We start from the raw sequence: 27,707 nt of genomic DNA, 5'->3' as shown, positions 1-27,707 counted from the left end.
ACAGGCTTTATTGGAGACAGGAACACAGAAGACAGGGCACACAGCCCCAGGTAGCCACGTCCTGTGCCACATTTCACCCACGGGGGCCTGGCGGGGCCTGGGGTCCTGCCTGCCCCGGGCCCTACTCTCTGGCGAGCCTCCGGCACACTGGGGCCACATGACAAGCTGCAGGCCAGACCGCCCCCTCCGGAGGCCAGACCCCAGGGCCGGGCTTGCTGAGTCTGCAGTCGCTGGGTCATCTGGAGCGTTGGGGCAACTTCTTTGCAAGCAGATGAAGAGACAGGCCCTTGGGGGCTGGGGGCGCCCCCTCATCACTTGCTCCAAGTTCAGCGTCCGTCTCCTACAGGGCTCCGTGAGTCCCATCCAGCTCACTCCTCGGGATGTGACCTGGGGCAGGCGGCAGGCCCTGCTCAGGGCCCTGCCCGTCCTCCTCCCTCTCCGGCCAGGACCTGCGTCCTCTTGGTTGTGTGGCGGGGCTGGCAGGCCACCTTGACGCTGCGCAGCCCCCGAATCTCTGCTGGAGACAGGTCCTTGGTGACAGGCTCTGGAGACAGGACCCCCAGGCTCCCACCTGGGGGAGGCCTGCGTGGGTGAGGGTGGGGGTGAGGAAGCTGGGGCACCAGAACAAGTGGGCACTGCGCACACATCTGCCCTGAGGACGGACAGAGGACAGATGGCAGATGACCGGCTTGTGCGCAGCTGCAGGTTGGTGCAGCGGGGGGCTGTGTCCTGGTCAGTGGCTAAGGCCACCGGCTGGAAACCAGGTCCTTCCATCCTCTGCACTTGGAGAGCCCAGGCCACCAGCTGAGTGGCCTCTGGCTGGACTCTCTGAGATGGATCAGAGGACTGGGGGCCACTCCTGAGGCCCCGGCTGAGCCCACATAGCATGCCGCTGGCTCAAGGAAGGGACATTCCAGAGCTTGGGGTGGGGTCGGCCAAGCCATGTGGCCCCAGGTCCCCGTGGGGGCACAGCTTGGCTCACTCTCTTCGCCAAGGGGGGAAGAAAGGGGGGGGTTTGGCCAGGTGACATCCTGGGACATGGGCATTCCCCCGCCAAATCATCAAATTGGGCCCAGTGGGGCAAGGTTTGGGTGTGATGACCGTGGGTCTTGGTGACCCTTGCCCACACCAGTCATGTGGCCTGGTCACTCACCCCTCAGGTCTTGGTGGATCTGCAGGGCCCTATGGTCTCCCAGCACCCCTGCTTCCTGTGGTCACTGCCGTCTCAGGTGATGGCCATTTGCACTGACATAAGACTGTGGGCTCTTGAGGCCAGGGCTGTGGCCCATGAAGGATGCCCCCTGGGGACTTGGCAGGGCTGCCACTGCCCTTCAGTGCCAGGAAGGTCACATGCCCTGGCCTCGAGAGGGCTGGTGCTCTAGGGCAGGGTGGCTCCGGAAGGCTCCTCGGGGGCTTCCCTTCACGCCTGGGCAGGTCTTACGCCTCCGCTCCCTGGTGCCCACCTGTACCTGGGCTGCTCCTGGCCACCACCCGGCCACCACCGGGTCACACTGGGCCTGTTTCCTGGCTGATGCCCAGGGTAGCAACCTGGTCCAGCCCCCAGGGCCTTGGCCACGCAGATAGACCTGCTGCTGACATTCGCTGAAGGCCGAGGCTAGGGCAGTGTGAGGAACTGTCCAGGTCATGTGGCCAGGCAGGGTCCTCAGGAGCTGAGAGGACGACCCACACTCCCCAGGTCCCAGGCTCAGGTGTCCCTCCTTCCTGACCGAGGAGTCACTGGCTCCCTGATCATCTAAAGGACACCCCCATTGGGTTCCCATAGGCAGGAACACGGATAAGCAGCCCTGGGCCTGATCCCGCTGCAAACGTGTGGCCCCAGGGCTTTGGGCAGGCGGTTGGGGCTGGAATTCCGGCCCTGGACCTGGGAGCCTGCAAGTCATTCCTGGAGTGCTGGGGGGACCTATGGGAAAATGCAGGGGGTGCTTTGCGGCCTCCAAGGGCCCATGAGACCCTCCAGGCCCTCCTGACTCTCAGCAGGGCTGGGCCCAAAGGGCAGTACCGGCAGTTGCCAGCAGGGGACGACCTCCCACAGAGCAGGCTGGCCTGGCAGGATGGGGCCAAGCCCACCACCCAGGCAGGAGGCTGGGTGGCAGCTGGGTTGGGCCTCCTTTGAGCTAGGTGGAGCCCACAGGCACAGCAAGTCCAGGGGCCTGGAGGCCTGCCCGGCCTGCCAGGGGTGCAGGGGTGGGGCTCAGCTGGCCTCTGCCTGGGTCCCCACAGCCAGCGGTGCCCGGCCTGGCCGGGGTGCAGGGCGGGGCACAGCCCCGGGCAGTTCTCACTCAGCCTCTGGGAAGAAGTGGGATCTGCTGGCCAGGAGATGCAGCTGGTGCCGGTGGGCAGAGGAGGGCCTCAGGCCTGACTCTGGAGGACGTTCCCCACTGGTCGCTGGAAAGGCCCCAGGGGTGCTGGGGCCCTCACACTCCGGTGGCCTCACTGCCAGGTGTTTGGGCAGGCAGAGAGGGAGCTGCCCGGCGGCACGGCCCAGAACCAGGGCGTGTAGCAGGCTCCACTGACCCTACTAGGGCCACAACACGGGGCCACAGTCTGGGCAGTAGGACTCGGGGTCGAGGAGCTCACCAGGCCCATTAGCAGAGGCAAGAGATGTAATGTTAGCTGCCAGTCGGGGAGGTGGGAAGGGCGCAGGGTGATGTGTGACCCCACTTCCGGGGGCTGAGCATCGAGGCTGGTATGGCCCACGCCTCCTGGAAAGCAGGTCAGTCATGCACAGCGGGACAGAGAAGGTTCTCAGCAACAGGCAGGGATGGACGCAGGTGTGGGTAGGGGTAGTGATGGGGTGTGGCTGGAGGACGCTCAGATTGAACTCTATGCCTGTCTAGTGGTCCTCCCTGACCGGCCGGATCTTCATCTCAGAGAACTTGAGTGAATACTGCCAGCCGGTCCAGGACGACCACTCGACGCCATCGGCATAGGAGGCATGGGCACCACGCAGGTACTGCCCGTTGAGGTTGGATGTGTGGCAGTTGCGGTACCACCAGGCACCTCGGTAGAAGGCAGCACAGTTGTTCTCTGAATGGTCACTGTCACGGTCCTTAGTGGTGAACCTCATGCCGCTGTGCTTCAGGAGGGAGTCACCTGCGTAGACGTCAGCACAAAGGTGTGCACGCGGGGCACGGGCACGGACGCAGGCTCGCTGGCCACGTGTGCTTGTGACACACCGCGACGTGAGTGTGCATGCCAGCCCTGCCCACGTGTCTGCGTGGGGCCGCCAGGGGTCCCGGGCGGTCTGGGCTCCTCCCAGCCCTGCCTCAGCCCTGAGGGCCGGCCAAGCCCCGGGAGCTCCTGGCTCCTGGTCTGGGCTCCGCTGCCTGGTCTGCAAATGGGGCTTGGGGTGCAGACGAGCGGCCCGACCCCCACCCGACGCGAGGGCGTGGCGGCCGGACTCGCCCCCGCCCAGCCCCGCCCCGCCCCGCCCAGCCCGGAGCCTCACCTGCGGTGCCCGAGTAGTCGGCCACAGTGAGCGGGTACCCGTCCTCCTCGGGGTCCACCGAGAACAAGCCCACCCCGAAGCTCCCGTAGCGGGCGTAGGCCGTGCCGTTGTCGAAGTCCTCCAGGTCCACGTGCAGCTCGTAGGCCGCCTGCGTGGTCAGGGCGTGCAGCCTCCTGAGCCCTAGGTGAGGGGAGGACGTGGGAGAGGGAAGGGGCTCGCGAGGCGGTCCCCGGGGGAACCAAGCGCTGAGCGCTGGTGAAGGAAGGGCAGCGACCGCCCGCCGGGCGCGGCCAGCTCTGCGCGACTTCCTTCCTCCTGCTGGCCCCTCTGACAGGCCGGGAGGGCTCCTTCTGATGTCTGGTCATCTCGGTTCACTTGAAGTGGGCTCTGCTTCCCTGCCCAGGCGGACGGCTGGGAGGAAGGCCGAGGGGTCTGCGGCACCGCACCCCTCCCTCATACCCAGGCGGGACTGGAACCTGTCCTCTGAGCCTGCCCATGCTGTTCCGTCTGCCTTGGACACTTGTCCCCACTCCTCACCGGTGACCTTCTTTTCACTTCCAGGTCAGGAAGGCTGTCTTGACCTCCCGTCTGGGTTGGCACTCTCCTCTGCCAATCCAAGCGGCACCCCATCAGGGCCTATCCTTCTGGGTCCTAGCTGTGGCTTTCCTTGTGAGTCCTCAAGGCAGAAGCTCCTTGAGAGCAGCGTCTGTCCTGGTCACTGCCGGTCCCAGCATACGAGGTGCTGGGCAGACGCTGGCTGAGTGCATGGCAGGCAAGGGGCGCCCTCTCCCAGGCCGGCTCTGCGCCCCACGCCTGCCCCCCAGGTCCTCCTGGGGTCTCCTCCTGGCAGGGCTGGGGCTGGGCTTGGCTAACACCTGATTGACAGGGCGTTAACCCCAATGCCTTTCTTGGTGGCAGCAGTGAGTGACTTCTGCTCGGCCTCTCCTGCCCCAGCCCGTGCGCCCGTGCTGCTGGGGTGAGGCTGGCTCCCGAGGCCCTTCCCCATCCCACAGGGACAGAGGCCTCTGGGCCCACCTGCCAGGCCCAGGAGTAACATGACCCATCTCCCGTGCCGGGCACACTCCTTGCCAGGGCCGCGCAGGCTTCGAGTGCAAAGTCCCGCCCGTTCCTCCATGGCTGGAGTCTGGGACCAGCTGCCCTCCCTCCCTGGACCCGGCCTCCTGTGGAGCAGCCCCCTGGGGGCCTCAGGGGACAACAGCCATGACTCAGGCTGGGCCCTAGGGAGCCCCACTCAGAATACTGGTTCAGACAGCAGGAGGGCGGCGCTGATCAGCCACGTAGCACCCCACCGGGTGCCTGGCCCCCACACGCGCTGTCCAGGTGGTGGCTGGGAATCTGCTGCACAGGTGAGGAGAATGAGGCTCAGAGAGGCCTAGTGATTGGCCCAGGCCACACAGCGACCGGGCAGAGCTGGGATTTGAGCCCAGGCAGAAGGGCCCAGACTCCTTGCTCTTTTGCAGACCTTACCCAGGACAGATCACATGATCCAGGAACCAGGAGGACCAGCTCAGGGGTGCTGGGAGGGTCTTGCTCACCACTCCATGGTTGCTGTGCCTGAAGGCCCGCCACTATCCCACCACGGCTCTGGGCTGTGACGCCCCTCTGCAGACATGCCTTCCTGGCGCCCACGAGGGCAGGGACGTGGGACCCCAGCTCCTCTCTGACCCAGCTCCTGCTTGGTGCCCTTCCTCTCAGCCTCTCTCCCCCCGCCACCAGATCCTGGAGCTGCTCCTCCCAAGACCCAGGCCCCTAGATGGGGAACACAGCCCCAGGGTCCCCCACAGCTCAGGTCAAGCGGGCTCGGGAGGAGACAGGGAACCTCCGGCCCCCAGGCCTCACGTGGTCACCCAGGTGGATCCAAGATAGGAACCTAAAACAGAATTCCAAAAACCATCCCCTGAAAGTGCCAGAGAGGTTTATAAAATGGTGGGCAGGGAATCAGGAACTCGCACCCAGAGATATGAAGAAAAAGACTGCCAGCGCTGACTACCTCGAAACAGCACTTCCAGGAAGCTAGATGGACCAGAAGAAGAGACCTGCTGGCGGCGCACCCGGGGTGCGTACTGAACAAAGGGTCAGCAACCTCAGTATTGAAGAGCTCCCGTAACGCACTAGGAGGATCGCTCAAGGAGGAGGCGCCCAGCCAGCGTGCAGAAGCCACCCGGAGGCCGAGGGCTGGCTGGAGCTGACCTTCCCTCAGGCCTCGGCTCTGCAGAGCTGATCGAAGCCCCATCTCGTGCTTCCTCCGCCCTCCGTGGCCGCCGACAGGTTTCAATTAAGATGCTGCTGAGCAGCCAGGGCGCCAATGCACCTCCCAGGGGACGGCTGGCCCTGTAGGGATGGGCCCCTGCCTGGTCACCTTCTTTCGCTTTGTGCACCCCTGGGTGGAGTGGGCGGAGGCCGGGCTTCCCTGCCTGGGTCTCCTCACCCCACCCTGCTTTCCATTCGCTCAGTCCAGGGCGTGGTGCCAGCATGGTGGGGGGCTCTCGCCCCAACACGCGCTGACAGGTGGCCTCACCTCCCTGCACCCCAGCTCCCCTTCTGAGGAAGGGGAGGATGACCGCAAGGTGTCCCTGCAGGTGGGCGGGGGTTTGGGGAGCTGCTGTCTGTAGGTCGCTAGCTGGGCAGAGGAGGCAGGCAGCCAGGCGGGCCGTGTGCAGGGTGGGACCGCCCTCTCCGGGCTCTCTCTGACAGTCCTGGTGGGCTCACCTCTGCCCCCTGGCACCTCCTCCCCAGCCCCCAGCCCCCCGGGCATCTGCACCTGGAAGCCAAGGTGTGAGAGAACCAGCTTGGGGCTCTGGGCAACCAGAGGACACTCCGGAGGCATCCGGTGACCGTCTGGTTCCATGTAAAAATGCCAGTGGGAGAGGCTATGGGGGCACAGGTCCTTGTTGGGGTGAAGAACCCCTGGAATTGGTGGTGAGGCTGCAGAGCCCTGCAGAGGAGGCCACGGCCAGGGGCCCAAACCTCTCCCCGGAGCCGCAGCACCGGCTGTCTGCACCCAGGACCCCAGACCCATGATTTTTGAGAACATTATTTGTGAGCATGAAACTCAATAAGGTCTTCAAAAAGTTCAAAGTACCGAGGGAATTTAGAGGTAGGAATTGCGTTCAGTCAAGAGGACAGAGTTGGCAAGAGTCTCCTGTGTCCTTACTTGTGCCAGGGATGACCTGTCAGCATGAGTGCCACCTGGCCGCTCTCGGGGCTCCCACGCTTGGTGACCCCAGCACGGCCACCAGGCATTGCCGACCCCAAGGGCTGGCTGTGCCAGGCATCTAGGTCCTCCTGGTCCCGGAGATGGTGCCCTGGACCTGTCATGGCTCCAGCAACCCAGACAGTGACCTGTTCCCCAACAGGCCAAGATTTGCTTGTTTCCTGCTGCTGGTCACTCCACCAACGGGGCAGCGGGGAAGTGCGTCCTTCCCTCTCTGATCCATTTAGGAGCCCAGCCCCACTGACCACACTCCTCTGGCCCCTCTGTCTGGGGCCTCACTCACGCCTGATGCCTCTTGCCCCTTCGCCAGGGCCACCTGTGAGTCAAGGCATGCCCAGGCCAGGGGCCCCCAGACCACAACCCACTTGGGCCAGGGCAGCATCGGGGTCGTGCAGGGAGAAGGCCCACCAGGCTGGCGGGCAGGGTCTCTCACCTAACCAGTGCTCCCCTGTGAGCTTGCCGAAGCCCTCCCGGTACGCCTCCCAGCCCCGGAAGAAGTTCACGGAGCCGTCTTCCCGGCGCTGGAACACCTGCAAGGCAGCGGTGAGGATGGAGCGTTGGCACTGACCACCGGACCCTCAGCCCCGTGCCCACCCTGCCTGCAGACTCCCCACACCCTGCCCCTGGTTTGGAGGCCACAGGGACTGGGACCTGGCTCAGGGCCTCAGGCAGGACTGACTGAATGGCCCAGGCCCCGTGGGAATTGCCGTGGACTGGAGGGAACCACCTCCAGGGCAGCCTGCTGGCCGCTGAGGGAGGCTGGGCCAGGTGCTCTGTTGCTCTGGGCCTCAGTTTCCCCACTGGCCAAGAAGAAGGGATGCAGCAAGGCCCTGATATCTTTATTTATTTATTTATTTTTGGTGCTGGGGATTGAACCCAGGAGCACTGAGCCACTGAGCCACATCCCCAGCCCTTTTTGTTTTTTATTTTGAGACAGGACCTTATGAAGTTGCTGAGACTGGCTGAGACTCACGATCCTCCTGCCTCAGCCTCCCAAGCCAATGTGATGACTGGTGTGTGCCTCCACACTCAGCCCTGATGTCTTTCTCCAGCTCAAAATGAACAGGAACAGAGAGAACAAAGGCCCGTTCTCAAGTTTTTTAAAGAAGGCCCCCCGCCGGGATGGAGTTTGCCCTCGGCGCGGTGGCCACGCCCGCAGCTCCGCTTCCAAACACAAGAGCCTGGGCTGGGATCCGCCAGGGCTTGGGAACCCCGAGCCGGGGCCTCTAAGGGGAGGACAAGGAGGCCACAACTGGGCTGGGGTGTGACTCGGGTACCAACTAGCCATTGAGCTGCCTCTGTTATTTCTTTTAATAACGTTCTTGATTTGGGAGCCTGGAATCCCACCGGTTAAATTGCTTTGAAATAAGGACCGTGCCGGCCCAGGCCAGAGCTGCCTCGCGTGTTTACAAGATCGCTGACAAGCCTGTTCCGGCCCCTCTGCCTTTCTGTTTAACAAGCCTTTTCCTGCTCATTGGCAGAGGCAGCCCCCTGCCGCCCACCTGCCTCCATCTGTGTCCGCCGCTGACGTGTGAGAGATCTGTCTGCGGTGCCGTGAGCTGCCTGCCGGCTTCATTACTAAGCAGCCGATTTCAGTGGCTCGGAACTGCCCGAGCGCCTGGGTTGACCAGTGGCGGCTGCTAGGTGAGCACTGGCCGGATGTGCTGTGTCCGTGGGGATGCATCAGTCACGGGCATCTGGGCCGCTCTGATGTCACAGAGCTGGGGGAGAGGACACTCTCCTTTCTTGCTCCACTACCTCAAAACTGGCCCAGCCCTGAAATTTCAAAGTCCTCAGGAGGGACGGCTGGGGCGGAAGGAAATTCGATAAGGCTCAAAGAGATCTGAGGAGCGAGGGAGGCCGTATTGATGGCTACAGATTGGGACCCCAAGCACGTGCCCTCTGAAAGGCCTAATCCTGGCAGAAGCTCAGGCACTCCCCGGAGAAGGCGGGGAAGGCAGCGGGCAGGCTGAGCCTGTTTCTGCCGGAGGGCGAGCTGAAGGGGCCGTAGGGCTGGAAGCCCCCGGGAGGCCCTGCTGGCACTGGAGGTGACTGGGCCCCGAGTGTGCCCAGCACAGAAGGAGGGACGGGCCAGGCCGGGGAGCCCAGTAGCTGCAGATCTAGGTTCTGGGGCCCTGGCTCTGCCGATGGCTATGGCCAGTTACTCCGCCTTCCCAGGTCTCAGTTCCCTCCTCTGTAAAATGAAGACCACAACAGGACCCTCCTCCCAGGCCAGGACGGTCCACTGTGCCCAGGCCTGGTCCAGGCAGGTGCTAGGTCCGTGTCAGGGGACTGCCCCCAGGCCAGGAGCAGCACAGGGCCTGGAGCAGGAAGGGAGCAGGTCTGCCCAGCGGGGCGCAGCTTTGGGAGGAGTCCAGAGTCCCAGTGTCCACTCCGTCCCTCTCCCTGAGCCTCGGCCCCCACACATGGGAGGTGAGACAGTACCACCACGGCCACCCTTCTGGGCTTCTCCTGCCTCGGCTGCTGTGGATTAAAGTGGGGGCGCCGGGCTTCAGGCGGGGACAGGGTGTGAACCCTGGAAGTCGGGAGTCCAAACCAATCAGGAGAGCCCGGGAGGGAGAAGGCGGGGTAAGGCCAGAGGGGAAACGGCCCTGGCCCCTCGTGGCCATGCATGGGCTGGGCTGCGGGCAGGGCCACTGCACCGGTGCCCAGCTGTGCCCTGCCTGCACGCTCAGGCTGGCTGGGACGAGAACAGGGACCAGCCCCAGGACACGCCCTCTCAGGGGGAGCTTCCCGCAGAGCTGGGCCCTGCCTGCCTGCGGCCCTGCCATCCCTGGACAACTCGCCCCCACAGATTCCTGGAGCTCACGGCTCTGCCTCTGATGTGCAGAGGGCTCTCGCCCCACGTGCAGCGGAAGGGATGGCAGACAGGGCAGTGCCGGCTGCTGGGGCCATCGTGGCCCCTGCTCCGTCGGCCCTTCTCCCCAGATCCCTACCCGAAGCCCGCTCCCTGTCACAGCAGACAGAAGCTGGGAGCCTCTGGGCCGGGTGCATGACCCCGCCTCCTGGGCGCCACCGACGGGCGAGCCTGGCCCCTGCCTTCCCCCACCCCGCCAAGGACCCCGAGTGGAGGACACTTCACATTCCTGTCCAGGTGGTCGGCTCAGCACCGACTTAGAAAGCACAGCACTGTCGGCTGGGGCGGGCACTTAACCCTGAGTGCTGACCAACTGTGGCCCACTTGGTTTTGGAGGAGTGACTTTCTGACCTGGAGAAAGGCAATCTCCCTCTCACCCGCGCGTTCGTGGGAAGGATGCTTCCCGGAGCGGCGTTAGCCCACGGCCGCATCACGGTTCCCCTTGGGTTCTGGTCTCTGCCGCTCGACCTGGTTTTAAATATTGATGGCCACCCATTAAAGTCCACCCCAGGACCGGGGCCTGCAGTGTGAGAAGCTCTGCTGTCGCGCTGCTGGCCTCCGCCTGGGCCGGGCCTCATTCACTGACTCAAACACCAAGTGACCGGGCGCCCTGGAGCCACCACAGTGCAAGGTGGCCCGACAAGTTCCAAGGGCCACAAGCAGCCCCAGGTCCCCAGGGCGCCCGGGGTCCCGGGCATGCAGGAATGTTCTGTCTGACTGAGGACTTTGGTGACTGAGGCCATGGTGCCGACTCTGGAAACCAGGGGCTCTGTGCAGGAGGGGAGGCTTCAGTGACAGGGCCAGGATCTGCCCACACAGACACCCAGGGAGGCAAGTCAAAGGCTGGAGTGTCACCTGCCCTCCTGGGGCAGAAGCCTGTGCGGGATTCTTGGGGCAGCGATGGGGGAGAGAGCCAGCGCAGGGAAAGGAAGTGATTCTTGGTTAATCTGGAGGCTACACAGTCACTGGTCTGCCTCCTGAGCGTCCCTCGGCTCCGGCGGGAAAGTGACTGAAGCAGAAACACTCCTTGCCGCTCAGGCCTCTTGGGACGGAGCCATGAGTGGGAAGACAGACAGAGTGTGTTTTCTTGGTGCGGATTCTCAAAAGCCAGCCGCTCGACGCCCGGCGCGTCTTGGAAGTGCCGCCAAGGGGCTCTGCCAAGGGAGCGCTCGGCCCACATGGTCCTGCAGATGGTGCTGTGCAGCTTCAAAGGAAGAAGCCACAGCACTGTCCCCGCTTGTCAGCCAGGCCAAGGGACCAGAGACGCCCGAGCTTTCTCAGCCGCAGGCTCCCAGGTCCAGCCCCTGCAGGACACCTCGGCGCACAGACCCGGTGGAACCTGCTGCACAGCACGGAGCTCTCGTCCTGGACATGTGATCTGGGCTCCGTGGTCACTCTAGCTCCAGGCCAGTGCCTCAGAGGATGGCCCCGGCCTGCCCCACCGCAGCCCTGCAGGGAGGTGTTGTGCTCCTGATTGGAGACACCAGGCCCCGGGCTGAGAAGGCCAGGGCAGAGGACACACAAAGGGGCAAGGGGGCCCTGGCCCCAGGGGGTGGACTCTGAGCCTCTGGCCTGTGAGCCACTTCTCAGTCCCAGGAAGCACCGCGCTGGCACCCAGGGGCCCGAGGCCCAGCCAGACTCTGGCCATCAGGCCAAGTCTTGGCTTCTCCCCTGCACAGTGAGGGCAGCTGCTGGACCCCACCCTGCCCAGTTCAAAGCCTGACTTGCCTCAGCGAGCACAGAGCTGAAGCACGGCCGGCAGCCCCAGGCCCGGCTGCTCCCCCACCGTGCCTCCCATCCCTGTGCCTCAGTTCCCCTGTACAGGATGGGGAAGCCCCTCTCACAGGTTAGGCTGGGGCCTGAAAGTCAGACCCAGCAAGCACACCAACAATCGCACGCGCCTGCCGGGGCCGTGAGGTCTGCGAGGGCTTCCGTGGAGGGCAGCTCGGCTGGACCTTGCCAGGTGGCCAGAGGAACTTGGCCAGGGGCTGAGGGAGGGGGTCCAAGCCGCCCGAGACTGGGCAGGGGTGGTCTGTGCCTTGGAAGGGTCCCCAGGAGGCAGCGCCTGGGAGTTTTCCTAGACTGCAGCCGGGCTGCCATGGAGATGCGGGTTCTTGTCCTTAAGGGACAACGAGCTTGGTCGTGAGTTAATGCAACCGCTGGGGAGGCTCTGCCCGCGTTCCTGGGCGGCACGGCTTTAGGGTCAGGTCCTGGAACCGTCCCAAGCCTTGGTGTCCCCTCACAAGTCCCTCACCCCTGCAGGGTCGTGGAAAAAACGCAGCCAAGCAAACGTGCCGACAGGGCGCACAGTAGGTCTAGCCAGCGCACCACCTCCCCTGCAGAGCCAGGTGCCACTGGAAATGGGGCCCACTCCCTGTCTGGGACTGGAGGTGGCACCCCGGGCCTGGCACCCTGCCACTGTTCCCAGGCTTGGCCGCAGCGCCCGCCAGCTCTGGAGAAGCAGGGCTCTGAGCTGCCACTTACCAAGCGCTGAGCCGCCTCGGGCACCGCGCTGAGCACTTCACGGGCGCCGCCCTGTTCACTTAGAGTCTGAAAGACCCAGACTGCACTCGGAGCAGCCGAGGGACACAAGGGTGTGGGCACCGTCACCTCGTCACCTCTGTATTAGTAACACCCATGAGAGCCAAGGACACCTCCCAGAGAGCACGTGGGCTGGGCAGCAACAGGGACATGGTGGCCCACCGATGTCCTGGCAGGACCCTGGTTTTCTGGGGCGAGGGGGGCGCCACGGCTGGCGGGTGCCCTCGGGCAGGCCTCCCCGCGCAGGGTCCCCGGCTGGCTGGGGCCCTGGAAGCTTTCATCTCTCCTCAGTCGATCCTGCCGCCAGGCGCCTTTGAAGTCCTGCAGTGAGAGCGGGATCCCCTCCCGCCCGCAGAGCGCAGGTGGCGGGGGCCCTCGCAGCAGAGCCAATTAGAGGCGCATCTGAACCGGGGACCCATGATGGGACATGCCTGGCGGAGCGGGCTGCCGAGCTGGCGGGCATGAGCCACGCGGCTCCTGGCGTGTGGGGGTGGGGGCCGAGCCGAGGACCTGAGCCTCCCGTGAGCGCAGGGTCCAGTCGGGCCTGTGCTGTGGGAGAAGCTGGACTGGACCCACTAGGCGACCTTGGCCCTCGGTGATTATGCAAGGACAGGGTTTGGCAGTTAGGCCCAGGTGCCAGCACTGCCCCGGACAGCAGAGTCGAGAGGGGCCGCAGCGCAGGGCAGAGGGCCAGGGCCGCAGGGGACCCTCCTCCCGCCTCAGGTCCCCTGCCCTGGGCCCCGGGGGCAGCCGAGGCTCGACTACCCTGCACGGGCAGCAGTCTGGACGCCTATTCCACCAGCGAGGAAAGGGGTTGGGGGGCTGGTCGCCTGCCCCGGACACCAGCCGGCACTCATCTGGAGGCTGCAAGGGGCGCAGTGACCACTAGAGGGCGCCCGCAGAGCTCAGGCCTGGCCGGGCAGAGATGGGGAGCCTGTGAGTGGGGGACCGGCCCAGAGGACAGGCTGCGGGCGGCCGGAGGAGGCCCAGCCAGGGCCCACGGTCGGCCAGGGTGCCTTCCTTTTCTAGCCTTTTCCGCCTGTTCTCCTGCAGGAGTGAGCCTCCCGCTCAGGGGCGACCTTGGGGGCGCCTGGCAGCAAGGTCAGGGCCACACCCTCCAGGTGGCTCCCCGCTGTGGAGTCCCAGGGCCCAGAAGCCGGCTCTGCCCTCGGGAGAGAAGCCCAGCTCTGACCTGCCCTGCCGCCCCGCACGGCCTGCCCCTCACCTCCCACCCAGCCCTGGCCTGAGCCCCTCAGGGAGATGCCCCAGGCACAGAGTTGCCCTCGCCCAGAACAGGCCTGTGGCTGCCCCGCGCCAGCCCCGCCTGTCCCCAGTCCTGGCTCTCCAGCCTGGCTTTGGGGTGCTCCGCTTGGCCCTGTGGGCCTCGGCTCTGACGGGTCAGCTGCCCTGTCCAACACCCCCAGGCCAGGCTCCCTGCCCTTTCTTGTTCCCGCTGGTCCCTGTGCCTGCCACATTCTTGGTGCTCAGTGTTTGAACACAAGAATGAGTGAGGCCCACCAAGTGACAGTTATGGCCACCGACATGCCCCGGTGAGCCCTCAGGCGGCCAGGCCTGCTGGGTGGCTTGCTCTCTCCAGCTGCCCTGAGGGCCTCCGGGACCAAAGTGCGGAGGGGCATTGCCAGGTGGGCAGCAGCATCTGAACTGTAAAGTGCCCCTCAGGCCAAGCCTGTCCCTGCCTCCTCCTAGGCTGTGGTTGGGAAGTCCAGCCCGGGGCCTGGCACACAGCACCAGCAGCCCTGTCCTCCAGGGAGAAGTGTCCAGTGCTGGCACTGGAGGCCACGCAACCAGGACATGGCCTAATGAAGATGGATGGGAGAAGGGTCTGCAGAGGCAGTGGCCTGAGCCCTGAAACAACAATGGAGCTTCTGAGAGATTCCATGTGACAGGGAGGCGATCCTGACAGATGTCCAGAGGTACCTGGGCAAAGATTGCTCCTGACAGAGGCCCAAATGGATATGAACATCTCCTGGCCACGCAGGCACTTCTCGGCAGGCCCCCACCTCACTCGCATGACCCGTCAGGCTGCTGCTGCTCCTGCTCTCACCTCTCAGGCCCCTGCAGCCCCGGCTGTAGAACTGTGGGCCCAGAGCTGAACAACCTCCTCAAGTGCAAGCCACACAGTACCTCAGGCTGCCGTCAAGCCTGTCCTAATCCTTAACTCTGATTTCTGGGCCCAGCCCCGGCTTCTCTCTGTTCTGCCTGCCGAGGGGTTCCCAGAGGCAAATGCCATAACTCAGACTCCTGGCACTTATGAAAACAAAAGAGCTTTTAACCCCCAGACACGGATCCAGGACCTTTAAAAGCTCTCTGCTGGAGCTTGAAGACGGGCCGGAGATGTGTCTGTCTGCCGGGCCTGTGGGGGAGTCTCTGCTCTCATGCTGCTCCTAATGGCAGGCTCTGCCCTGGCCGCTCACCACGCCGCACCTCTGCTGACCCCTTTCAAAACTGACCCACGCTGGCCTCCCCTCCCATCCTGCTAACGCTCCCCCGACAGGCTTCCCTGTCTGCTCTGCTTCTGGGTCGCTTGTTTTATGTGATGTTAAACTCTTCCCTGGACATTTGTCAGCCTGGACATCAATACACCAAAAATAGTCAGTGCTAGGTTCCTCGGGAGGGATGGAGGTGCTCTGCCCCAAGTCCAAGTCCAAGTCCAAGGTCGGAGACCAGGACAGCATCTTTCTGGGCTCCCTGGAAGCAGCTGAGCTCCCGCTGCCTCCAGTTTCAGGTCCCCATTCCTACCCCCTGGACTGCTGCAGACACCCTCCTGCTGGGGAGTGAGGGGAGGTGGCCAGTGCCTGGCCCCAGGCAAGGCGCATGGCCATGGTCGGGACTGAGCGGCTTCCAGGCCCTGTGCAAAGTGCTCCGCGTGTGCCTGGCCACTCCAGGAAGTGTGCGTGGACCTGTGTCTCTGGAATCTCCTTCCTCAGCCTTTGAAGTCTGGCCAGGGCCAGCGCGATTCCCACCAGAGCTAAAGGGAGGGTACAGGCCCCTTAGGGCCATGCAGGCTTCAAATCGCCGGCTGGGCAGCCAAGAAGCAGGGACAGAATGGCCTCAGGACACCAGGTTCACATGCTGACTCACCGTCCAGCCGCCGCCATCCGTGCGCATGTCGCAGTAGACCTGGAAGCCAGCAGGGTAGTGCGTGGGGAAGACGGAGTAAACGCCGTCATCCTGCTGTCCACTCAGGAGGACGTCCAGGCAGTCTCGGGGCCGGGAGCCTGCAGTGCAGAAGGCCCATCAGGGTGGCCACGGCCCAGGCCCGTGTCCCGCCACCTCCTCCTGCCGAGACAGTCCCTGGCTCTGTCTCCCTGTGGACTCGTCTGCCCACCCCACAGTGCCATGTGCAATCAAAAGCACGGCCTCAGGGTCGGAACTGGGCTCTGACACCCTCTGGGCCTCACTTTTCTCTTCTGGAAAATGGGCTGAGAGCTCAGGTGAGGTGCTCCAAGCCGTTCGGCCACAGAAGTCCTCAGTCCCCAGGGGAGGTTCCCTTATCCACCAGAGCTGAGGGGTGGGTGGCAAAGGATGGGGGTCCCCAGCTCTCCCTGCACCCCAGGCTGGTCGCCGAGTCACCTGGAAGGTACCCCACCCACTCACCGTTGGCACAGCCCCGGGGCCGGGCTCCCCTGGAAGGCGCCCTCTGAAGGTCAGCCTTGACTCGGGGCCGGCTCAGCCCCCGGTCCCTCTGCAGGGCGTCCAGGACGTCGCTGACGGAGCTCACCAGGTGAGCCAGGTGGCCTTGGCTCTCGGAGAGAAGCTGCAGAGCACAGGGGCTCTTTGGAGGGTGCAGGGGCCTCGCTGGATCACGGGCACCGAGCACACCACCTGCCAGGAAGGGCCTCCCCCAAGGCGGAAGAGGGCTCCTGGCCAGCGCAGCCCTGGCCTGCTCTGACCCGGGTCCCTGGCCAAGGCGTCTGAAGGGTCAGCTGAGCTCTGATGGATGCTGCTGGTCTGGGACCCCAGGACCTGAGGGCAGGGGCTCAGGTGGGAGGGGACAGGTGCCCAGCAGGTTCCTGCTGCCCTGACTCTGTTCTTTGGTCATTTCTGTGCATTTGGCCAGTGTGGGCTGGGCTCAGCCTGCTCATCCACTGCCCAGTTCCACAGCTACGGCAAGTGTCCTGCAGAGGCTCCTTCTGTGAGAAAGGGGCCGGCATCACCTCCCTGCCACACTGCCCTGGAGACTGATGGCCACCGCAAACACCACGTGGGTCCAGGGGTGCTCAGTCCAGAGGCCCCCGCGGCACCTCCAGGCCGGAAGACACCCACCTGCCATCGCCTCTGGCCCCAAGCAAGGCTGCAAGGCTGGGCGATGATCTGCCCTTGACAGAGGGTCCTGAGGGTAACAGAGGTGGCAGGGGCCTGCAGGCAGGCTGGGCGAGGCCGGCCCAAGGACACCTGCTCCACAGCCCGTCCCCCATGCGAACTCTGCTCTGGGCTCCCATGGGCTGGTGTCTGGGCCTCTCTGGGCTCCCACAGTGCTGCGAGGAGCTGGCACTTGAGGCCATCAGCTCACTGCTCCCGAAGGGGAGACCGAGGCCTGGGAGCAGCAGTCCCTGAGTGGACAGGATGAGGGCCAGGCCTCAGGCCACCTCCCCAGGACTGTCACTGCAGCAAGCCCAGGGTGGGGTGGGGACCCAGGCCCTGGTGTTAGCCGTTGGCTCCCTGGCTGTGTGACCCTGGAAGAGTGACCGGTCTCTCCTGTCTGTCCATGGGGACGAAGACACAGGTCTTTCTGGGGTGGGGCTCCTGAGCACTTCACCTGGGTCTTTTTTGCCTCCTGCCCCTCCCCACATGGCTGCCAGGGGCAGGAGCTCAGCCGGGCATGTGGCTCCCTGGGGGCCTCTGGGGTCTCCCCAGCCGGTTCCCGGAGGCTGTGGGACCACGTGGAGTGGGAAACAAGGATCCCGCAGTGAGCAGGCAGCGTGGAGCCGGCCGGTCTCGCACACCGAACCTGTCACTCGCCAGATAATAGCCCGTCGGAGGAAGGAAAAAGAAACACGCGAGCCGCGTTTACAAAATAGGACTCCCGGCCCGCGGGAGGCAGGCCCCGCAAAGCTGTCCGTCGCCCTGTCACTTTCCCCTCCGCCGAGCAGGTGATGCAGTGTGGGCCCAGCCTGGGGGAGAGCAGCCGCAGCCGGGCGGCTGGACAGCGGACAGCAGGCTGTGGACAGGACGGCCGTCCTCCCAGGGGCGGAGCAGCCATGGCTGGAAACCAGGCGCAGCCCCTCCCTCTTGCTAAGGGCAGTGGAGACTCGTCTACACTGGTAAATCACTCACATCAACATGGCCTGCCGAGGAGGCTGGGAACCACAACCCCTGGCTGTCCCTCCACCTCGGGGCCTGGCACAGGGTGGGCGCTGCCATTATTGCCAAAGGGACTTTCAATGGCGGTTCCCGCGGGTTTGGATTTCAGTTCAGATGGGGCAGACAGTGGGCACCTCCCAAGTGCCAGGTCCGGCTGAGCCACCTCCCAGGAGGGATTTTAGCACCCCCTCGGGCATGGACTGTGTTATCCCCGTTCTACAGGTGAGAAGACCCAGGATAGAGAGGGGATGTGACTGCCCAAGGACCCAGCTGGCCAGGATGGACCCCAGCTCTGCCAAGCCGGACCCTGAGGGCAGAAGCGCTCAGCTCAGCCCAGGCCGGAGAACCGCCCCAGAGGCTTGCTCCTCGCGATCCCCACCGCCCCAGGTGGGGGACCGGAGGTGCGCCAGGGTCTGGAACTGCCTGACCCCCCCTGCCAACGCCCAATTGGCAAGGCTTTGAGAACTCAGGGCTGGGAGCTGGCTGGGGGGCTGGCAAGTGGGGAGGGGGGTTCTCTGGAGCCACAGCTGGCTGCCTCTGGATGAGACGGACGCAGGGTCTCTGGAATCCTCTGGAGTAGTGGGAGATGCAGCCACTCAAGCCCGCCTTGAGGGCAACCATGCCGGGTGGGCTGCGTCAGGGAGGGTCCCAGGAGAGCTGTCCGTGGAGTGGGAGGGGTTCTCTAAAGGTGCACACTGGCAGCCAGGCCTGAGCCGACAGGCTGAGCCCAGGGGAGGGCCAGGCGGGCCCAGGGCACGCAGAGTCTGGGGCTCTCCCGCCCTGCCAGGGACGAAGGGTGGGGGCGGGCGGCAGGAAGGCCAGCGAAGCTTCCCCACCCTGCCCCATCTGTCACCCAGACAGGGCGATGAGGACTGTAATTTCTCCAGCTGCAGCCTTCGGAGGAGGGAAGAGCCATTGCTCATGAGTTTCTGAGTGACCCAGCTCGTGGTCATACCAGGTGTCCGGAAGGGAGGTGCATGGAAGGGGGTGGGGCCCTGGTGGGGGCCAGGGCTTGGTCCCAGCCCCTTAGGATCTGAGTGACAGGGGTGACGCGGCACAGGGCTGGAGGCTGGGCTGGTAGCAGGTGGCTGGACTCCAGGCCTGACCTGGCCTCGGTGACAGGACGCCACCGCCCCTCCCTCCCTGCCTCCCACACTCTGGGCCTCGATTTCCTGTTCTAGAAAGTTGTAGAGGCAGCTAGACAGTCCTAAGTCCCTGATCCCAGAAAGGGCGCCTTCTTGCCAGTGCCTTGGGGCTGTCACCACGGCAGTGCTGGTGACCCTTCATCCAGACCCGCCTGGTGCCTGCAGGAAGCCGGGTCGGGGCGGGAAGGGGCGGGGTGGGGACAGGCCACGGGCTCTGCACCCCAGAAGGTGGTGGGCGGCACAGGGGAGGGGGAGCTCTGGGGACAGGGTGCAGCTCGCTCTCGCTCTCTCACTCTCTCTCTCTCTCTCTCTCTCTCTCTCTCTCTCTCGCTCGGCCTCCCTCTGCACTAACCCACCACACGACCTGGGCACCTCACATCCCTCTTTGAGCCTTGATTTGTCACGAGGACCACACCCGGCCTCTTGGAGGGCCTCGGAGCGTCTCCGGCCCTGGATTTGACCAGGCCCGTGGCTGTCCCAGGATCACAGGGAGATGGGGTTGGCTCCTGGTTGCCAGGAGCAGGGGGCTGTGGGCTCTGGAGACTCCGCCTCTGGCCCCATGCTCTGCGTAGAGGGCAACGCGCCGGCCCTGGTGGGGGCTTAGGTGAGTCCCGGGTGCCAGTAGGCGGCAGCTGGTGGGGGGCAGCCCCGCGCTTGCGCAGACCCCAGGCCTTACCTGGATGAGGCGGCCCTGCTCGCTCTGCAGGGCGCTGAGCCCCTGGCCCAGCGTGCTGTGGCCCTTACGCAGCCCCACACACTCGGCCTGCAGCTCCGAGGCCCTGGCCAGCAGCCGGGGCAGCTGGTCGGCCAGCGTGTCCAGCAGCTCCTGCTCCTGGGTGTCTGCCAGCTGTGGCTGGGCCTGGTGCTCAGTCAGCACCCGCAGCACGGAGGCCTGGGCCCCCTCCAGGCGGGCGAAGCCATCGGCGAGGTCGGGGCAACGCGGGTCGATGAGGATGCTGAGGCGGGAGCTGTCGGCCCTCTCCACGGTGACCAGGGCGCTGTTGGCCCCTGCCGGCCCCGTGCTGACGATGGGCGGGGGTGCCGTGCCGGGCGCGTGCACGTGGTTCAGGAACAGCACCACGCTGGTGACAGCCACAGCCAGCAGCACCGCCAGGGACAGCAGCACGGTGCAGAGCACATAGCCACAGCTGGGCCGCTGCAGGCCAGCCAGGACGCACGGACAGGGACAGACAGAGACAGGAGAGAGGAGGGCACGCATCAGAGGCAGACTGGGCCTCAGCGCTGCCCGCTTGGGGTGCTGCCGAGGGTAGCCAGGGGCCCGGAGGACAGAGACCCAGAGATGCAGAAATGAGGCTGGCAGAGAGGGAGGCAGGGGCTGCAGGACACCTGTCACGGTGCAGGCACTGCGGCCCCGTGGACCCCCACAGAGCCCTGCCAGGTCCAGTGGGGGTAGACAGAGACTCCCACTCTGCAGCCACACAGGCCTGGGCTCAGGTCCCTGTGCTGTTGTTTCCACATTGTGACCTCTGCAGAGGGACCTCACCTCTCTGAGCCTCAGTTTCCTCATCTGTGAAGTGGGGCAATAGTGGCAGTCATTTCTCTATATGTAGGTGCCTGCTGCACTGACACAGGAAGAGAGTTTAATGGAGACCTTGATCATGCTAAAATGGTCATGCTGTCACCGGGGAACAAGTGTCCTGGGATAGTAGCTGCCAGGCACCAAAGGTCTCTTCCAGCTGGAGCACATCCTATGGGTCCCTTGTCTGCTCTGCTCCAGCTGGTCTCCACCTTCTGGCACAGAGTGGCTGCCTAACACCTCCTCTCCCCTCTCCTCTCTGCTGGTCCTCTTCACAGAGCAGGCCCCTGGCAGGACAAAGTCTAAACAGCCGGGCAGAGCAGCCCCAAGGCCACTGGAGAAGGGAATCCTGCCTTAACAATGGAGGTCTGACTTCCAGAACAGGGGACGAATGGAGGCAGGGCAGGCGTGACAACAGGTGGAAGTCAGGGGCCATCTGGGCGGCCTAATGGCCAAAGAAGCCGGAGCCGAAGTGCAGCTTGCGATTGAAGGCCGCGCTGTGGCTCGGCAGCGAGTGCTCGCGGGGGCCGGATTCACCAGGTGGTCCCTGGCAGCCATTGAACGTCTTACACACAAGGAAATGGAGGGCCAGAGAGGGCAAGGGGCTTGCTCAGAGTCACAGCAAATTAGGAACAGAGCTCCAATTGGATCCCAAGCCTCCTGCTTTCCCCCAGGGTTAGGGACCTCCTGCCGCTGAGTCTCCTCAACTTCATGACACGCATTTCCAACTCTCGGAATCGAGATGCTTCTTTACGTGAGTTAGTACACAAAAGCCTGGAGCATGCCTGGCACCTTGTGCTGGTGCAGGAAATATTAGCGGCTTTTATTATCCAGTGATCAGCGCACCAGCACCTGGAGGAGGTTTTTTATCTGCCTGCTGTGGATGCCTGGGAGGTGCCTTCTCTCTTTTTTTTAACATTGTAGCGTCTCCAGCGTTGGGGGCTGTCTTACAGCTGTGATTGACAGCGCTGGCTACCTTGGTTAGACAGCGAGTCTTACCACTAGGAAGTGCCGGGAGCAGACAGCTGCCTTCCCCCAAATGCACACGCTGATAACGAGTGACTCCCGAATCTCCCGCTGGTGCCAGGACGGGACAGGGTCAGGCGAGGTGAGCTGGACCAGGGGCCCCTGAAGAAGGGATCCGTTTTGTTGTCAAGATGAGGGACAGAGCCCCTCGGACTGTGCCTGGGACTCAGCGCTCCACACCTGTCCAGGTTCCCCTGGGGACACACCCATTCTGGGTCCCACACGTCCGGGCAATTACTCCAGCCCGACTTCAACACCGGCTGCCTTCCGCCAGCGCGTGAGGCTGCTCCCCTGCTGGGTGCATCTGCTTGCCCTGCTCCCTTCCCCAGGCCCACCTTGTTTCCCTCCTTCAGGCCTCAGTGGGGTCACCTCCTCCAGGAAGCCTTCCTGGAGGTTTCCTCCCCTCCCTGAGCTTGGGGGGCTCCTCCCATTCTCCCCACGATGGTGCTTGTTGAGACAGAAGGTTATTAGATGACCCATTCAACATTCTCTGGGTCCCCCCATGAGCCAGGCTCTGGGCCGGTCCCTGAGGACACGTGGGTGGGGAGGTCAGACCCCAGCTGGGGGAGTCCCAGGGACTGTGATTCTCAGCCTCTTGGGGGCCACTGATCCACTGGGAAGCTGATGAACGCCCCTCAGGGGACAGCAGGGTGGCGCTCATTTTGCCAATGGGAAACTGAGGCTCAGAGAGCAAAGATGCAAGCCCAAAGTCACGTGGGGACAAGCAGAAGAGGCAGCCAGGCTGGGCACTCCGGTGGGGCCGGAGGGGCAGGTGCACCAGGACCGCTCCCCAGCACCCTCCCATGTCTGTCCTCCGCCTATGCAGGTTCACCTGGGGCTCAGGAGACAAAGCCCTGCGTCAGCAGGTGAGTCCCTGCCTCTCCAGCTCCAGCACCCGTCGGGAGACACCTTGCCCCAAGCGAATCCGAGCCGCATCCTTGGACTGTGCAGCATTCAGGTCCCCAGAGAGCAAGCGGGAGTGGCTCTGCAGAGCGACCAGCCACCTCCCCATGGGGTCTCCAGGACCCCAGCCCCACCAGGCACCCTCCCTGCGAAGACAGAGGGCACCAAGGAGGACAGGGACTCGCAGAGACTTGGGGACCCTGGAGGCAGGGACGTCGCAGCCAGGAGATGAAGCAGGGCACGCGGCAGAGGAGAATTAGTCTTCGGAGATCAACCTTAAAGATGAAGTGCTGTTCGCTTTTATAGCTGTAGTTTACGTGCCTCGAAAAGAAATCTGCCCAAGATAATAGGAGGCGCTGGCAAGGGGCCTTGGGCCGCAGCTTATTAGTCAGCCTTTGGCCACCACAGACCCGGGGGCGCCACTGGACGGCGGGAGGGGAGAGGCACGCAGGCCCCACCTCCCCAGACCTGGGCATCCTGAGGCTGCCAGGAGCCCAAGAGGGGAGACCGGGTTCAAGGTCCACTTCTGCCGCTAACGGCCTGTGAGAGTCACCACCTGGGGCACAGGGTTTGGTCCTTGCATGACCCCCAGTGCCAGCCCTCAGTGCCAGCTAAGGCTGCCTGGAAAACCTTAGCCCACAGAGGACAACATGGACTTGTGCCAGGAGAGAGGCAGAAGGACCCCAGAGGTGCCTAGTCACAGGTGACACCTGCCCAGGCCACCCGCTCAGCGTCACCAGCGCCCAGGGGTCTGGGGAAGGATGCGAGGGCTGAGGAGGAAGGGATCCTGCCCACTTGCTGCCCTTCGCCTTGATTCTGAGGAAGCTGGGTGGCCCGGTCCCACGGGTGGACTGAGCCCATCTCCTCGGATGAGAGTCACCAGAAAGTCTGGCTGCAGCGGGGCAGGTGAGGTCAGAGCCAGCGCGAGCCACGCTGCCCCTCTCTCTCCCGGGAGCACCGGCCAAGGAGGGAGCGGTTTGGTCTGGGAAGGACACAGAGGGGCTTTGGACGGGGAAAATCAAGGGAGGGCCCCGGGCACTCGGGCCGAGGGAGGCTTGTGGGCTCGCAGACTGGGGGCTTAGGAATCGGTGGGGAGGCAGGGCACAGCCCCCGCCCAGCCGCAGCCCTGGGGGTCTTCCTCCACCCCCCAGCCCACATCTGAACCAGGAGCCCTGGCCCTGGCAGAGGCCCTGGGGGTAAGGGCTGGTGTTCCTGTCCCAATTCTGGGGTCCCGAAGATGGAGGTAGAGATGGGCTTCCTCGTGATCTGAGCAGGTGCCCGTGTCCTGCCAGAGCCTCCTCAATGGAGCCCTTGCTGAGGGGCATCTGGAGCCTTGGCCATTGGGAGGGTCCCAGGGGCAGGGGCTGAAGGCATCCAAGAAGTCACAGGAAGCTGCAGTCTCACCCCTCCTGGAGGCTCTGAGCTCCCCAGCTTTCTGGTTCCCCAGGGGGGCTCGGCTCTGCTCTGCTGGGGTCTGTCCCCGATGCTTCCTATAATGGTCTTGTCCGCTCCCCCCACTACGCACAGCTCCTGGCCTCCCGATGGCCTGCAGGCCTCAAGCCCACGGCGGCCCACACTAGGGTCTCTCCACCCCAGACGTGAGTTCTCTGGAGTTTCCCAGCAGGGGGACGCACCACCCCACAGCCGTCCTCCAAAGCTGGCACCTCCCTGGGCTCCCTCACCCACGTCCAGTCAGTCTCCTAGCTGTCCGCTACCTCTGTGCCCCCTTGCCCACTGCCCCGCCCCCAGCTCCTGCCCTGGCCAAGGCCCCATCACAGTGACCATCTCCCTGCTGGCTCCCTGCTGGCTGCCCACCAACCCTGACACAAGGACCTCCCAAAGCAAAGCAGTCTGGAACACTGTCCCCTTATACCAGGGTGCTGTCCCACTGAGGCCACCACAAAGTACCAAGGCCTCGGGAGCAGGTCCCACGGGTCCCTTCCACCCAGGGTCCTTGAGGCTCGGCTGGCGCCAACCCTGAGTGCACGCGCTTGGTACTCCAGGCACCCGACCCCTCCCCACCACAGCCTCTGGCCTTCCCGCCTCTGCCTGCCCAGGGCCACCCGCCAGCCCCACCTGCCACCAGGCTTCACAGGGAGCTCCAGCAGCCTCCTCTTCCCTGCACGCTCCCTCTCCCCTCCCAGGCCCCAGGGAACAGGAGGCCAGCGGTCACCCTGAGTCGTCCCTCTGTGGTATGACAAGGCCCGAATTGTGGGTTTGTTCTGGGAGACTCTAAGCTTCCTGAGGCACAGCCTCCTTGCACAGCTCTCCATAAACCACCGAGTGAATTAAATGCAGTAGGAGTTAAGGTTAGACATCAGGAAAAACTTCCTGATGAGAATTTGTTTTTCTTTCTGGAATGCTTTTTGAAGTTCTGGAAACATCAAGAGACACTGTCTGGGATAGGCTGGAGGTCAGCCTCGCTGTGGGGAGGCTTGGGGACTGCTAGGAAGCCTGACCCCACCCCCCTGGAGAGGAGACGTTTCTGGCGACTTCCCACCCTGCACACCAGGGCCGGAAGGACCATGTCTATTTCTAGATCCTTTCATCTGAGTAACTCCGAAGTCCTGGCAAACATCACTTGGCTGCATCTTTCTGCCCCGGGGTGTGGAAGCCCCTTCCTTCTGCAGGGGGAGAGGACAGTACTGGAGTCGAGGCCAGCGACTTTTCCCAGATGAGGCCCAAAGGAGAAGATGAGGCCAGACAGGACAGAGTGGGCCCGAGGCGGCCCCCAGGATGCAGGGGTGCCAGGCACGCCCCGAGAGCCCCCGCTGGACAGGAGCCCTGTCCTTGGGAAGCCTGTCTCAACTCGGGCTGACCCAGGAAAGGACAGCACCTCCCTTTCCTTGTTCTCCAGAGGCCCTCATCTGCCGCCGCGGAGGACACAGGTTCAGACCCTGGCTCCAGTGGCTCGCCTCGGTTTCCTCATCTGTCCAAAGGATGGCAATCCTCCCTGCCACCAATCTTCCAGAGTGGTTGTGACTAAAAAGTGAGAGATTTGGGGATGAGCCCAACTGGGAACCCCGGCTGTGGTGCTAGCATATTCTAGAAGAAGGGCCCTGTGACAGAAGGCCCTCATGGTGGGAGCTAGGGCGCAGATCTCTGGTGGGCAGAGATCAGAGTCCTGGGAAAGGGGAGCAGGTGTTTTTAAGAACCAGCCTCTTCATGGGTGCACAGTGTTTTACAGTTTGCAAAACACGCCAATATTTTACTTGATCCTGAAGTGAGGAGAAAGCAGGTTTTGCTGCTCCCATTTTACTGATGGTACAGCCCGGGCCCAGAGAGGAGGTATGACTTACCCAGAGTCACACAGCATGTCAGTGGCTAAGACAAAAGTGGAAGCAAGCGAAGGGGAGGCTGCCCAGGGGAGAGCGGGCCTCAAGGGAACCAGTCGGGAGCTGTTCTTGCTTGACAGGGGGCACAAGAAAGGCCTGGGCTCTGTCTGAAGCTTCAGATAAGCGTGGAGCTGGCACACGGCACAGCCCGCCACCCGCTGGCTGGCCATGTGAGAAGTAGAGGGGTGTCTGAAATGGACCCAGGCCCCGAGCCCCAGCCGTGCGCAGGGCAGACAGGCAGGCTCTGGCTGGTGCAGCTGGGAGCTAGGCCCCTGGAGGCTGGGCCTGGCCCAGGACACCTTGAAGCCACCTCTTGAACCAATCCCCAAAAGCCACCTCCCCTGGAGACAGTGCAGGCTCATCCCCAGGGCCCCTCTGGCTGGAGCTCTGAGCAGCTCAACTCAGCAAATAGCTCTTAGTTCTGGACCTGAATCGCCTGGAAGGAACAGGGCCTGGGCCTGGAAAGGGACACAGAGGTGGGGACCCAGGAGTCTGTCCCAACCTGGGCACTGAGTGGAGGCACAGGCTAACTCTGCTGCGACCTAGAGGTACAGCCACTGGGCATCTGGGAAGGCTTCCCGGGAGGTGGCCTCATTTGAGCTGGGCTTTGAAGACCGCGTACGGTGTCCTGAGAGAAGCGGGGTGTGTGTGTGTGTGTGCGTGTGTGTGTGTGTGTGTGCGCACGCGTGCGTGTTGAGAAGCCCACTGGAGCCAAGAGGAGAGCAGAGACCTGGAAGTGAGGTGGGGCCCAGAGTTGGCGAAGGAGCAGCAGCTCATACCTGTGGGGCTCACAGGAAGAGAGCCTGGGCCAGGACGCGGAAGGCCCTCATGGACTAGTTTAGAAACGAAGACTGCCCTTGCTAGCAGGGAGGGCAGGACTCAGCAGGAAGGGGCTTGTTCCCTGGGATGGTTTAGGGAGGGCTAGGCAGACCCCGGCCCTCATAGAAGGCGGCCGAGAAGCCTGGCACTAAGCATGGGTTTGGACCTTGCTCTCCTGCTCACGTGCTGCGGGGCCCCTCTGGTCCCAGTCTGTCACCGGGATGCACACCACTGACCAGCCCCTAGACGGCAGCGGCTTCGGGCAAGGGGTAGTGCAGAAAGGGAAGGGGCTCTGCCAACTGTAGCAGGCTGGGCGCCCCTGCGATGCTGGGGTCCCTCCAGAAAGTACACACAGGCTGCAGCTCCAGAGAGGAGGGGGCCACCAAGGCCTGCCCCTGCCACCCCCCTCCAGTGGCTGCAGATTCACTGTTCCTTCCCCAGTGACATCTGTCTGGAAGAAATTTAAAATTTAAAACCAGCAGCCCCATTATCTCCTCTCCTTGGTGAGCAGCTGCTCTTCCCGCCTGCCTATCCCAGTCCCTTGGTAGCCTGGCCTGGGGCAGCCCCTGGGCAGCCCCTCTGCCTCAGCTTCCAGGCGGCACCCCTCGATGGCCAGTCCTGCTCTGCTCTCACCTCTTCCAGCGCACAGGGTCTGCAGGTGGACACTGTCCAAGCCCCCAGCGGAGTAGAGGCAGCAAGAAGGGAGGGGCCAACCAGCCCTGAAGCACACAGACCAGGGTTCAAATCCCTGCAGAGCTGCGTGGCCTCAGGCTGGCGCTAGTCCTCTCTGAGCCTTGCTTTCCTTGTCTTAAAGTCAGAGAATCACAATGTCAAGCCTTCTTACAGGAGATGAACGTGAATTAATTCCCTGCTGTATGCAGGGTCCTGCCTGGCCATATGGGAAAGATTAAAAATCCAGTCCTGGTCCTGAAGCTCAGGTTGATGTACCAGGTGCCTGGCACAGGGTGGCATCCAGAGAGGGGACTTTGTAAGTGCTTGAAGATATCCAGACAGAGGTAAGCAAATAGATTCAGCAAAGGGAGTCATTTGTCGGAGGTCAACAGCAAACTAAAGGGCTGATCACAGCTAACTATAGGTCCTCTACTCCCTCTGCACACGCGAGCACCCACAATCTGCTGAGGTCTGGGGGCACCTGGCCACAGCCGGCGAAGCTCCTCCAGGGGCGCCGCCCCCACCTGAGCCCCGAGTCTGGGATCCTCTGGAGAGGAGAGGAGGGCGCCCGCCCCCGGCCTCCTGAGCCAGGCAGGAGCTCCCCAAACTCCAGCCCCGCAGTAGGTGCCCGCCCGGCCAGTCCAAACGGACACCGCCTCACCAGCCGCGAGCCCCGGGTCCCTGCGCCGGTGTGTACCTGCGGCTTGTCGCGCGGCCGTTCCTCAAGTTGGGAAGCGCCGCCCATGGTCTTCCACCGGTCGTTGACCATCTTCCGGCAGGACTGGCGGGGGCGCCGGCCGAGGCGCGCCGCTGCGGAGCGCA

At 63.9% G+C, this 27,707-nt stretch overlaps 1 protein-coding gene across 1 annotated transcript; it reads right to left on the bottom strand.

Moving 5' to 3' along the window:
- On the bottom strand, nucleotides 1–27,707 carry Fibcd1 (fibrinogen C domain containing 1). Its single transcript, XM_047525112.1, has 7 exons — nucleotides 27,583–27,707; nucleotides 19,270–19,749; nucleotides 15,742–15,901; nucleotides 15,226–15,362; nucleotides 7,138–7,234; nucleotides 3,470–3,649; nucleotides 1–3,114 (listed from the first exon to the last, which is right to left on the bottom strand). The coding sequence occupies exons 1-7, from the start codon at nucleotides 27,652–27,654 to the stop codon at nucleotides 2,855–2,857; spliced, it is 1,386 nt and encodes a 461-aa protein (XP_047381068.1). The 5' UTR covers nucleotides 27,655–27,707; the 3' UTR covers nucleotides 1–2,854.

Source organism: Sciurus carolinensis, chromosome 14, assembly GCF_902686445.1.
Source record: "Sciurus carolinensis chromosome 14, mSciCar1.2, whole genome shotgun sequence".
NCBI lineage: Eukaryota > Metazoa > Chordata > Mammalia > Rodentia > Sciuridae > Sciurus > Sciurus carolinensis.
The sequence above is the reverse complement of the archived record's forward strand: the minus strand, read 5'-3'. Positions and strand labels throughout refer to the sequence as shown.